General features: G+C 48.3%; 1 protein-coding gene across 1 annotated transcript in view; it reads right to left on the bottom strand.

Annotated features, from left to right (window-relative positions):
* Positions 1-845: 845 nt before the first annotated feature.
* The window catches only part of LOC107115588 (zinc finger protein 420-like), a gene marked incomplete at its 3' end in the record, with an annotated part of 51,825 nt that continues 38,908 nt past the window's right edge, over positions 846-13,762 (bottom strand). The window contains exons 10-12 of the mRNA XM_015417330.1: positions 7,676-8,304; positions 3,747-4,077; positions 846-904 (exon numbers count right to left, since the gene is read on the bottom strand). Of these exons, the coding sequence (XP_015272816.1) occupies positions 846-904; positions 3,747-4,077; positions 7,676-8,304 (1,019 nt within the window). The remainder of the gene's footprint in view (positions 905-3,746; positions 4,078-7,675; positions 8,305-13,762) is intronic.

The following is a 13,762-nucleotide window of genomic DNA, read 5'->3' as shown; positions in this document are numbered from 1 at the left end:
TTTTGTATATATTTTGTGATTGTTTATTGAAATATTTTCTAGCGCAGTTACCTCACAGTTTCTTCTTTTTGCGGTCTGTTCTGTGACTGTGACCATCATTTTTGAGTCACACAGTGGCCAACCAGTTTCTCTGGATGGCCAACAACAGGGCATAGAGACTGAGGCCTTCCCCTGATGTTGCCTCCTGGCTCTGGGATTCCTCTGAATGTGGAGGTTCCTCTCAGTCACCATGGCTAGCAGTCACTGACAGACTTATCTTCCACGAATCTATCTAATCCCTTTTTATAACAAAAGAACATAAGAAGAGCCCTGCTGGATCAGACCAATGGTCCCTCTAGTTCAGCACCCTGTCTCATACAGTGGCCAACCAGTTTCTCTGGATGGCCAACAACAGGGCATAGAGACTGAGGCCTTCCCCTGATGTTGCCTCCTGGCTCTGGGATTCCTCTGAATGTGGAGGTTCCTCTCAGTCACCATGGCTAGCAGTCACTGACAGACTTATCTTCCACGAATCTATCTAATCCCCCTTTAAAGCCGTTTATTCCTGTGGCGATTGCTATATCCCCTGGCAGTGAATTCTACATTTTAATCACTCTCTGTGTAAAGTGGTACTTCCATTTGTCTGTCCTGAATCTACTGGCCCATCAGCTTCACCTTAGTGGAACAAAGGGTGACTTACAAGAATCACTGGCTCCTATGCTACTGTGAGACGGCGAGAGGCATTGAGGTGAGTCCGAAGGCTCTGGTTCTCCCTCAGGTCGACCCTGGGATGGCTCCACTGGTCCTTCGGCTTCATGACCGCTTCCAAGGCCCCGCCTCTCCGTGGAGCCCTGGCTATTGGGTAGCCATGGCTCTCCCTGAGGTCCTATATGGGACAGCATGTCAGGTGTGGAAACCAGATATTCTGACAGGGTGAAAACAGAAAAAATATATTAAATGAGGATAGGAAGGTAGTTGAATTTTAGGTTAACTTAACAAATTAATTTAACAAACCCTCTCAGCCTTGCTCCCCAACAGGGACCCAACATGGCTTAAACCATTCTCCTCCCCTTGTTATCCTCATAACAACCTAGTGAGGTAGGTTAGGCTGAGAGGGTGTGACTAGGATTGCCAGGTCCCCTCGTCGATCCAGCGGGGGGATTTGGGGGGCCTTTCTGAGGGTGGGTGGGGATGTCACGTGATGCAGTGATGTCACCCAGGGCGATGCTCTGGCTTTTGGGTGAAACTCTGTGGTAAATTCACCCTCAAACCATAGTTTTGCCAAAAAAACAACAACCCCAGAGCACCTCCAGCACGATGATGTCACTTCTGTGTGAAGTGTCATCACATTGGGGACGTCACGCAGCAACGTCCCTGTTTAGGGGCAGGGTTTTCCCCGCCAGCCAACCGGTCTGTGGCAGGGAGAAGCCCACAAAAGTGGAGGATCTCCTTCTCAGACCTGGGGGCTGGCAACCCTGGGCGTGACTTGCCCAAGGTCACTCAGCAAGCTTCTACAACAGAGTCAGGATTTCAACCTGGGTCTCCTAGATCACAGTCTGACACTCTAATGCAGGAGAGTCCTCAGCCTTTTTGAGTCTGCAGACACCTTTGGAATTCTGACATAGCGTGGTGGGTGCAGCTACAAAATGGCTGCTGTGGGAGGTGGAGCCAGCCACAAAATGGCTGTGCAGCTGTTTACTTTCGGTCCCACAGTGAAGATCCCTTGTGCTGTGGAGAGAGCTGCCGCCAAAATGTTTTTAAAACTCTGCACAGCCAATCAGAAGCCTTGCTGGGACACAGGCCCATATGGCCCCTCCCACTTTGTAAAGACACTTGGCAAGCGCTAGAAAAGGCATTGGCAGGCTCTAAAGTCGCCATGGGCACCACGCTGGGGACCCATGCTCTAACCAGTACACCACACTGGAGAGCTAGCTTGTTGTAGTGGTCAGGAGCACAGACGCTAATCTGGGAGTACCGGGTTTGATTCCCCACTCCTCCACATGCAGCTGCTGGCGTGACCCTGGGTCAGTCATAAGTTCTCTCAGAGCTGTTCTCTCAAGAGCAGTCATCGAAAGAGCTCTCTCAGCCCCACCTCCATCACAGGGTGTCTGTTGTGGGGAGGGGAAGGATATTGTAAACAGCTCTGAGACTCTGAGGGAAGGGCGGGGTATAAATCCAATCTCTTCTTGTATTCATTCTCTGGTGAAATTATTCAGATTACAAACCCACTGGGTTGGGTATGTCTCCCTGAGTGTTTTGAAGCATCCCCCCCCCCGATTTTTCACAAATAGTAAATACAGATAGGGATCCTGTGTAGACTCACATTTTTCCTCTCCCCCTTTCTTTCCAGGCCCCACATTCTTTCTTCCCACACCACTGGCTCCAACACCACTATCACCCTCTTTCTTCATTAGCTCACTTCAGCCCCTTGCCACCTCCTGCTGGCCAGCCACTCGGTTGTCAGGGCAACCGAAAGCCCTGCTTGAACTCTGCCCATGGAGCGGTGATGATTTACACACATGCAGTTGCTGCTATTAGCCTTTGGGAGGGTTACCCCCTGAATTAGGGTAGAGCTGAGATTTTGAAAACATGAAGTTGCCTTCTACTGAATCAGAGCCTGGGTCCATCAGAATCAATACTGTCTACTCTGGCTGGCAGCGGTTGCGCAGGGTCTCAGGCTGAGGTCTTTCACATCACCTCCTACCTGATCCTTTTAACTGGAGATGCCAGGGATTGAAACTGGGACCTTCTGCATGCAAAGCAGATGCTCTGCCAATGAGCCGCAGCCTTTCCCAATTTTCTCCCAGATTTGCAGAACCTCACATGATAACGGCAGCTGATCCAACCACACAGAGAGGCCAGCCCTTGGCTCTTGGGTATCATAAGTATTAGAATCAGTAGGTCGAAATACTGATGATATTTTAGTCAATTAATTGAATGAGTTTGAATCACTGAATAAATCGATAAAATCTGCTCAAAAGTGGATGGCGGATTAGAGTGCTGAAGGATTTCCAGGCACGGAAGGCTAACCTTCCGTCCTTCCCTGTGAATGGTGCAGCAGAATACACATGCAAACCTACACCAATAATTTGCATAGTATATATGGTAAAGTGAACAGTCAAGGCACACCTGACTCATGGTGACCCTATAGGGTTTTCAAGGGCAAGAGTTGTTCAGAGGTGGTTTGTCATTGCTTGCCTCTGCGGACCAACCCTAGACTTCCTTGGTGGTCTCCCATCCAAGGGCGGACCTTGCTTAGCTTTTGAAATCTGATGAGATCAAGCAGGCCTTGGACATCCAGGTCAGGGTAGTACAGTACATACAGCACGGGCCCTCAACCTTTTTTGAGCCTGCAGGAACCTTTGGAATTCTGACAGTTGGGTGGGCATGGCTACAAAATGGCTGCCACAGGAGGCAAAGCCAGCCACAAAATGGCTGCCACAGCTTACCTTAAGTCACATAGTGAAGCTCCTTGTGCTGTGGTGGCAGCTGCCGACAAAATTACATTTTAAAAAATCTACACAGCCAATCAAATCTCCAGCAGCCAATCAGAAGCCTTGCTGGGCAAAATCCCCACCTAGCCCTATCCACTTTCTAAAAACACCTTGCAGGCACCGGGAAAGGTGTCGGTGGGCACCACGTTGGGGACCCCTGATACACAGGATGCAAACTTCTTGCTAACCCAGCATTGTTATTCAATGTCAAGTACCACAAAGCACCAAACCTAACTTTTCAGAACCTAATTTTGCAGATTTTGCTTCCCCCACCTGGGTGGATTCCTTCTGGAGGGTCAGGGAAAACAGAGCTGTCGTAGAGACTCTCCCCATTGTCAAAGTACTTGTAGGCATTGTCCCCCACATGGACCCTCTGGTGCTTGGTCAGGTATGGCCTCCATCGGAAGCTCTCCCCGCACTGCAGGCACTTGTACGGCTTTTCCCCCGTGTGAATCCTCAGGTGCTCGGTCAGGGTGGAGCGGCGGTTGAAGCTCCGCCCACACTTGGGGCACTCGTAGGGCTTCTCCCCCGTGTGGATGCGCAGGTGGGCGTTGAGGTGTGTGCTCTGGAAAAAGCGCTTCCCGCAGGCCAGGCATTCGAAAGGCTTCTCCCCCGTGTGGGTCCGGTGATGCTTCACTAGCTCGAACTTGTACTGGAAGGCTTTCCCGCACTCGTGACACACGTGTTTCTTCTCGACTTGGACGATCTTGATCTGGCTGACGTCAGTAACATCGTTCCCGTCCAGAGTCAGCTCTGCTTCCGTCTTGATGGGCCTCTCCAGCAGCTGAGCCACTGAATCTTGTTTACCATCGGAAGGCTCTGGTTGACGCACGGACCCCTGCTGATTGACTGACCCAGCATTCTGGAGACCGGCCTCGGCTTTTCCACCTGCCAAGGCAATGCCTGCTTGGGGGGGGGGGGGGGGGGGGAGAAAGAGTCAAATAGAGAGAATGCCTGGCAAATATATCCAGAAAAATGGCATTGTTACTTGAAACAATGACCAAATGAAGCAGTTGTATACCAAGTCAGACCACTGATCAGTCTAGTTCCACATTATCTCCTCTGACTGGTTATGTGACCTCTGTGACATTGCCTAGCCTTTTTATAAAAGCCATGTGAGGCTAACAGCCACAGCCAGATCTTGCGGCGGAGAGTTCCACAAGCCAACTGCATGTTCTCTCTCTTCTGAACCTTTTCGCTGACTGATCTCATTCACAAAAAAATTCTAGCATTATGAGAGGAAGAGAGACTATTTCTCTCTGTCTCCTGTTCCCATCCCATTTACAACTGTGTGCATCTCAGCCCCCCCCCCTTTCTCAACCCAAAAGCTATAAATGTTTCAGCCTCTTCTTGTAGGGCAGATGCTCTGATGTTCTGGTTGCCCTTTCCTGCACCATGCTGGGATTGCAATTCCACTGCAGGATGCAGCCAAAAAATACTGCAAATTGGAAGTCCGGTTTCTATGTAGCCCCAAGCCAAATAAATGAACATTTTGAAAAAAAAAATCATGTTGATGTGATATAATTACAGGCTCTAAAAGAGGTGCGCAAGCTCACTCTGCTCTGCCTAGGGTTGCCATCTCCTGATCTCCAGATGACAGAGATCAACTCCGCTGGAAAAAATGGCTACTTTGGAAGGTGGACTCTCTGGTGTTCTACCCCACTGAGGTACCACCTCTCCCCAAACCCCGCCCTCCCTAGGCTCCACCCCCAGACCTCCAGGAATTTCCCAGCTTGGAGTTGACAACACTGCCTGTTGACTAAAAAGAAGCAGCAATTCCGAATAAAGAAACAGCCTCAGGGATCATCCTTCCCAGCCGAACAGTACGCAAAATTAGATAATCAAAGTCATACCCTGCTTTTCCCCCCAACTGGCACCCGAAATGGCTTACACTGTTCTCTCCTCCTTTTTATCCTCACAACAACAACCCCATGAGGTATTAGAAAAGAGCCAGAGTCCAGTAGCACCGGAAAGACTAACAAAATGTGTGGCAGGGGAGGCGCTTTTGTAAGTCACCGCTCACTTTTTCCAGTCACTTCCTCTGAAGACGTGAGCAGCAGCTCACGAAAGCTCATGCCCCGCCACAAATTTTGTTCGTCTTTAAGGTGAATATGGTCTTTAAGGTGAATAAAGGATGTGGCTATTAGCCACAAGGTATAAATAGGAACACTCAGTCTGGGGCAAGTGATGCTCTGTATTCTTGGTGCTGGGGGGGGGGCAGTGGGAGGGCCTCTAGTGTTCTGGCCCCACTGCTGGACCTCCTGATGGCACCTGGCATTTTTGGCCACTGTGTGACACAGAGTGTTGGACTGGATGGGCCATTGGCCTTGCCCAACATTGGCTTCTCTTATGTTCTTAGGTGCTACAGGATTCTTGCTCTTTTCTATTGCTACAGACAGACTAACATGGTTACCCATCTTGATCTACCTACTGTGAGATATGTTGCTCTGAGAATGTGGGTCTGCCCCAGCGTCAACCAGCCAACAAATTTCAGTAGCAAACTGTGGATTTGAGCTTGGACCGCCTACATCCTAGTCAGAGCTTCTACCCACTAAATTACATGGCTCTAATAGCTCAGGGAGTTTCTTAAATTCTCCCTATTGTGTAAAGGATATTTTCCACCATCCCAGTCTCTGCTGCACCAAGGGAGAAAAATAAGGCCTCTTCTGCTTACAGGTTCTGACTATAGAGTTACCGGTGATTTCTAGAGGTACCCAGAAGCGACAAAGGGTAGCTCTAGAAGTCACCAGAAACTCTATGGTCAGAACTTCCTATAAGAAGACAAGGCCTTATTTTTCTTTTAAATGTTCTCCCTTGATGCTTCCCTGCCCCCTGCATCTTCCTTACAGTGATGGATAAGGCTGCCAGAGGTGGGGGTCCCCTGCTGTCAGGCCCAACCTCCCCGCCACCAATCAGCTGGCAGACAGGGGGGAACTTACCCCCCAAAAGGAGATCCATCTGACATGCAGCAACATGTCTACGTCACTGCCCACATGACCCAGAGTGATGTCATCACATTCGGGCCGTCAGGGGGGCCATGTTCTGATATTTGAACAAAAACTCTTATGGTAGAAGCCAAATTTACCATAGAGTTTTTGCCCAAATACCAGGGCATCACCTCTGATGTCCAGATGTGATAACATCACTTCCTAATCACACGGACAGTGATATGGACATGTTGCTGTATGTTGGATGGGCCTCCCTGCTGCTCCTGGTAAGTTCCCCACATCCCCCTCTGGTTGCTAGGAGGGACCTGGAAACCCTAGTGAGGGATGTCCCTCTCCCAGCTCCCACTGCCCATTACAGCAACCTTGTGTAACTGGGTCAGGTGGTGAGAGAGTGAGTGATCACCCAGTAAGCTTCCAAGCACAGTAAAGATTTGAACCCCAGCTTCCTCAGTCCGAGCACTCTATTATAATGGCCTATTTGCTCAAATAGCTAAAAAAAGCCTCCATGCCCAGAGCAGTCAGTCTAAGAGCCAGTTTGGTATACTGCTTAAGAGCATGGACTCTGGAAGAACCGGGTTTGATTCCCCACTCCTCCACATGCAGCTGCTGGTGTGACCTTGGGTCAGTCATAAGTTCTTTCAGAGCTGTTCTCTCACGAGCAGTCCTCGAAAGAGCTCTCTCAGCCCCACCTACCTCACAGGGTCTCTGTTGTGGGGAGGGGAATGGAAAGGAGATTGGAAGCTGCTCTGAGCAGCTAGTGAAGGACGGATTATAAATCCAATCTCTTCTTCTTTTTCTGAGTAACAATTGCAAGAAGAGATGCTGCTCTCATGTTCAACTTTCTTTTCTGTTGTCCCTGAGTGCATCCAGGTGGCCAACCGTGCAGGGCTGATCTTGCAATCTGATTGAGAAACTGAATGAGAGGGTCAGACTATATCTGGGAGACCCAGGTTCGAATCCCCACTCTGCTACAGAGCCTTGCTGGGTGACCTGGGGCCAGGCACATACTCTCAGCCTACCCTACCTCACAGGGTTGTTGTGGGGATATAATGGAGGAGAGAAATGTTGCATGCGTGTGTGTGTGTGTGTGTGTGAGAGAGAGAGAGAGAGAGAGAGAGAGAGAGAGAGGGAGGGAGAGAATATTACAGGAATTACTACTGAATTAAGAACCTGCTCACCTGGGTGGATTCCCTGATGGTCAGCCAGGGATGAGTTTTCAAGCATGGCTTCTCCATTGTCCAGGCCTTTATAGGCAGCATTCCCCATGTGGACCCTCTGGTGCTTGGTCAGGTAAGGCCTCCATCGGAAGCTCTCCCCGCACTCAAGGCATTTGTAGGGCTTCTCGCCTGTATGGATCCGCAGGTGCTCGGTTAGGGTGGAGCGGCGGTTGAAGCTCCGCCCACACTTGGGGCACTCATAGGGTTTCTCCCCCGTGTGGATGCGCCGGTGGGCACTCAGGTGGGAGCTCTGGATGAACCTCTTCCCGCAAGCGAGGCATTCGTAGGGCTTCTCCCCCGTGTGAGTCCTCCAGTGCAGCAAAAACTCAGATTTGCAGTGGAACCACCGGTCACACTCCGGGCACATCAGCTTCTTTCGCCCCACGTGGAACATGCTCCTCTTGGAGTTTGCCGCCCTCAAGTGGCGGGAGGGTTCTCGCCATGTGTTCCCCTGCGGCACGTCCCACTGCCTCTGCAATCCGCACCGGGTCTCGTAGGTCTCAGGGTTCAAGCCGGCGTTCCCTGAGAGCGATCCCAGTAAAGTCCATTGGGGCTCAGTTTGTTTGGGGATTTCCTGTTCGGGGCTCTCTTCCTTGATCTCCCTCACTATGACCTCGCTTGCTGGGATAGAGGGAGAATCCAGACAAGTATTATTCCCCGTGATCCCTGGAGAACAGAGGTGGGAAAAGGGTAAGAGAGATTCTGGAAAGGAGAACAATCGAAGTTTCTTTTTCTTTCTTTCTTGGAAATAATCCCATGAGCATCTTTATTTTAGATTTCTAACCTGCCCAATCCTAAAGATCCAGATTTAGAAGCAGCATTTGAAAGAACACGAAAGGGAACACGCTTTTGTAGTGGTTACAGTGCCGGACTAGGACTGGGGGACAAAGGTCACGCCCCCACTCGGCCAGGCAGTTCACTGGGTGGGCCAGACACTTTCTCCTAGGGTTGCCAAGTTGAAAATCTTCGGAAGCGGGGGACTCCCGTCCGGCATCTTATGCGCGCACACACCGCACGCACGTCACCAGGAAGTGACGTTATGACGCCGGGCACGCTGGGGGCGGGGCCACGACCATCCAAGGGGGAAACATAGAGTTTCCCCCTCCAGCGTGCCCGGCCTCATAACGTCACTTCCTGGTGACGCGCACGCCGGGGTGGGGTTCCTACTTTCTCCCAGCACGCTTGTTGTGAGGATAACAGGGAGGAGGGAAGACATGAGCTCCACGGACAGAGAAAGAGGGATAAAAATGTGATTTAAATACATAGGTGGGCAGCCGTGTTGGTCTGAAGCAGCAGATTAAAGTTTGAGCCAAGTGGCACCTTTAAGACCAACAAAGTCTCCCCTAGATAAATTAGCTAAAATGTATAAAATTACTTCGAACAAATGTTGGGAATGTGAGCGGCACAAAGGGACATTTTATCATATGTGGTGGACTTGTAATAAAGCTAAGAAATTCTGGATACAAATGCATTCAATAATACAGACGGTTTTTTAAAAATTAACATACAAATTAAGCCAGAAGCTTTTCTTTTAGAACTGATGAACAGTTGGCTTGGAAATAGGCATGGAGCCTTGTTTTGTATAGATGATTACAACGGCCGGTTACTTTATACACAGAACTGGAAATTTACAAAAATATCTAGAATAGAAGAATGGTGGTTAAAGATGCTGGAATCTGTGGAAATGGCTAAACTTTTTTCTTTGATGAAGGAAAAGACATCTGCTTTTATTGTTAGTTGGAAGCCCCTTATTGACTTTCTGCATGCAAATTTAAATAAATTATTTGATGATTTGCGGATTTGATGAGTAAGGTGAATTTTAAATAATAGAGAATATATGATCTCGTGTATTGCTTATGATACTAGAGTATGTCGTTATGTTTAAATTTTAGAATTAGTATTAAGTGATTGTATTTGGCTTTGTGGTGGAGAAAATGTTGTAAGTTCTTAAAGGATATGTTCCTCCGATCCTTTTCTTTTTCTTTTGTTTCCTTCTCTCCCAGTCTTCCTCAATGTTACTTTCATATACTAAAATTTTAGTTTCATATAATCTTAACAAAAAGTACATTTAAAAAAAGACTAACAGAGTTCTATTCTTTTGTGTGCATGCAGGAAATGTATATGTCTCTGAAGAAGTGCGTGCGTGCACCTGAAAGCTTATACCTAAAATAAAACTTTGTTGGTCTTAAAGGTGCCACTGGAATCAGATTAAATACACAGGCCTTTGAAATGCACAAGCACCGAATTTTCCAGCCACACCTGATGCAGAGATACCTCACCCTCAAGAGGAGGCTTCCTGTTGCGTCTCTGCATGAGTTATTACTCTGGGCGTGCTTGCTCCCAGTTGGCAGACACACTGACAAAACCGACCCATGCAGAAACAAAGGGGATGAACGCCTCTGAGAGCAGACACTTACAATAGCCCCATAAGGTAGGCCTATATCCCCATATTGCAGCTATGGGGTTGAAGCTAAGAGAGGGTACCTTGCCTAAGGCTGCCTAGCAAAACTGCGACAGATAAACAATTTGAACTGTAGATCTCCCAGATCGCAGTTCATTTGTTCAGCTGCTACACTGGTTCCGTGCCTATGCATAAAATTATACATTCGGCACACAACCCCTACAAACCCATTCCCCCTTAACAACAAAGAACAGTGGAATGCATGCAAAATTAATACCATTTGCATAATCTCCAACTGAGGATTCAGCAGACCAGCTCACGCATTTCAACAGAGGCTTGGCTTTGCATGCGGAATTCCTCCTTTCAATTTGTCCTTGTTCTCCAGTCGCTTCCAGCTGTTTCCCCACAGAAAGCTGTTCCCCTTAAGGATTCTCTGCACGCTCATGGGACTACTAGGAAGCTAGTGAACCTTCCCACAGCTTACCCCCCCCCACAACCAAGCCTGCCATCTCAGAAGCATGTGCTTACATGTTTCCTGCCCACACAAACTTCTAATCTTCCCTTAACATACAGTGCAAACCTAATTCCTCCTTGAATCCTCAAACCGAACCTTGTCATTGTTCATCCCCATGTGAAACAAAGCTCAGTATGTTCATCCACCCGACTCACGTTGTTCCCCTATTGTTCAAGATGGGCAGCTGTGTTAGTCTGTCTGCAGCAGCAGAAAAGAGCAAGAGTCCAGTAGCACTTTAAAGGCTAACAAAATTTGTGGCACGGGAGGAGCTTTCGTGAGTCACGGCTCACGTCTTCATGAAAGCTCATACCCTGCCACAAATTTTGTTCGTCTTGAAGGTGCTAGACCCTTGCTCTTACCATTAGGGTTGCCAGGCCGCTCCTGCTCACGGGCAGGGGATGGGGGGATAGGGTCACCCGATCCAGGTTGGAAAACTTCTGCAGATTTGAGGATGGGGCCTGGGGAGGACACGGAACTCAGTGGGGTACAATGTCATAGAGTCCACCCCACAAACCATCCATTTTCTCCGGGGAAACTGATCTCCATAGTCTGAAGCTGTAATTCCAGGGGATCCCCAGGTCCCACCTGGAGGCTGGCATCCCTAATGTGATCTTAAGAAAGCTATGCCTTCCCCCTTCACCTCAAGTCTGGCATGGGGCAATAATTATATTGACTTCCTTACAGGGGTCTTGTAAAACAGTACATGTAAAATATTAGAAATGTCTGAAGCGTGTTGTATAAGTGCAAGTACTAATATCATAACATAACATGCTATATTTGTCCAGTAGCTCCTCAAAGACTAACAAGATATCTGGGAGTCAAAGTTCCCTTTGGCAGATTTATAACATGCTAGCATTATTAACAATATTATTCCAAGGTCATTATAGGTATTTGTTTCACCAAAAACGGCAACCATAGACTTAGGTTTGTAAAAAAGCCATCATAATAACTCTTCTCTCACCTTCACAAATATTTACAGGGATCTTTTTTTCCTCCAAAGGAAAGGGATTTGGGATCCACGGCTTCTTTTCTTCAGACACATGGGGACTGGGGATCCACGGCTTCTTCTCCTCTAAAGCCGGGGGATTTGAGATCCATGGCCCTTCCCCTCGCTCCAGCCGGGAGATCAACTCAGGTTTCGGTATCGGAACAGCTAGGCCACGGAATGAAAAAAGAAAAGTACATTAAGGTGATCTACAGATTGTAGTAACTGGGGTCAGCAGCCAATTTAATATATTCAGTAAGTTTTCCTCAGACTTCATTGCAAAAAAATGTGATTAGCAGTACACAGGTAAACTGGTTTAGGGTCTAACTAGGAGTTCCACCATTTACAGGTCTGTCCTGGGTCCTGTCAAACCAGATGTACACCGGGAGTCCTATGTTGTTTTTCCCTGGTGTGTGGATCTAGGAGGATAAGAAGAGCCCTGCTGGATCAGACCACTGGTCCATCTAGTCCAGCATCTCGTCTCACATTGTGGCCAGCCAGCACCTCTGGAGGGCCAATAACAGGACATTTATTTTTTTTCGCATTTATATCCCACCTATCCCGGAAACGGGCTCAGGGCGGGTCACAACATTTTGATAAATATAATAACATTTAAAACATGTTAAAACATATAAAATCAATAGTCATGCTTCCCGTTGGGAGAATCTGGCCCACTGATGTAGCTAAGTATGGCCGGTTATCAGTGGGTGGGGGACAGCAACCTTGGGGGGGCCATATGTAGACGCCCGCTGCTTCAGCCAAAGGCCTGGCGGAACAGCTCCGTCTTGCCAGCCCTGCGGAACTGAAGAAGATCCTAAAACCTTTAAAGTAAATCTCCCCTGGCAAAAGAAGAAGAAAAGTAAAGCTAAGAAGAAACCTAAGTGAAGATCGGAGATTGCCGATGTTGACATTTAATGAGCCCATATTATTATCTCGATGTGATATAATACTAATAATGCTTTTATGTTTTTTATATTTGAATACTTTTATTGGAATCTAAAGAAATAAATGTAATTTTTAACATGTAGACATATATCTGCGGTGGCTCAAGTGGTTAAGACGCTGAACTGCAGGAGGTTGCACGCATGCGTTAACTCGGCAGGACGCCTGGCTCCGAGCTCTCTCCAAACACTAAGGTATTTATAGCTTAAACAACTGCAAACAACTTCAAGCCTAGCATATAATTAGGTGCTAAACATTAAACAACAGCTGTGCCAAGCCAGAAGGTTAGAGATAAGAGTTTACTCACTCTATTTCAGCAAGCAAACGCAGCGAAATAAACGGCCGGCTTGTTGAGCCCTAATTAACGTCTAACGATGGCAAGATCGATTAAGGATCTCTCTGAGCAAATATCAGTGTTGCAGAATACTTTTCTTCAATCTCAAGATAAGATTTCAGAAGAGATTAAAGCGGTAAGACAGGACTTGGGTCCTTTGGGCCAGGGATCGCCAGGAGATGTTGACTCTCAGAGCGTAATGCTCTCCGAGGTGTATATGGGAAGAGGCGGTCCCTTAGGTATGTTGGTCCCAGGCCGCATAAGGCTTTGAAGGTAATTACCAACACCTTGAAGGAGATCCGGTACTCAACTGGCAGCCAATGCAGCTGACGAAGCACATGCCGAACGTGAGCCCGCACATAGAGGCCTTCCCCTGATGTCGCCTCCCGGCTCAGGGATACAGAGGCTTAGTGCCTCTGAATGTGGAGGTTCCCCTCCACGTCACCATGAGCCACTGATAGACCTCTCCTCCATGACTCTAATCCCTATCCCTATCTAGTCCATTCAAACAGGGGTCACAGCACACTAAGGCTTAAGTCTCCCCCTCCCCGTCCTACTTATCTGACTTAAAATGGCTCCAGGAAACAGCTATTTGCCCCACTGAGGAAACTTGTGCGCAGGCCACTGGTACATGTTAAGTTTCTATTTCCGTTTCCCCACAGGCTCAGCCTCCCAAGGGTCCATTTGCTGCTGCTGCTGCTGCTGCTGCTGCTGCTGCTGCTGCTGCTGCTGCTGCTGCTGCTGCTGCTGCTGCCCGCTGCTGCCCCCTCCCCGTTGCTCCCTTTCTTCCAGGGCTCTTTTTGTAGAAAAAGCCCAGCAGGAACTCATTAGCATAATAGGCCACACCCAACAGCAGAAATTCATTTGCTTATTAGGACACACCCCTGACAGCACAGCTCATTAGCATACTAGGCCATACCCCCATGTTACCACCAGAAGTGTGGTTAT

This window comes from Gekko japonicus, unplaced genomic scaffold (genome assembly GCF_001447785.1).
Source record: "Gekko japonicus isolate JY-2015 unplaced genomic scaffold, Gekko_japonicus_V1.1 scaffold2083, whole genome shotgun sequence".
NCBI classification, from domain to species: domain Eukaryota; kingdom Metazoa; phylum Chordata; class Lepidosauria; order Squamata; family Gekkonidae; genus Gekko; species Gekko japonicus.
This window is presented reverse-complemented; position numbering and strand designations above follow the sequence as displayed.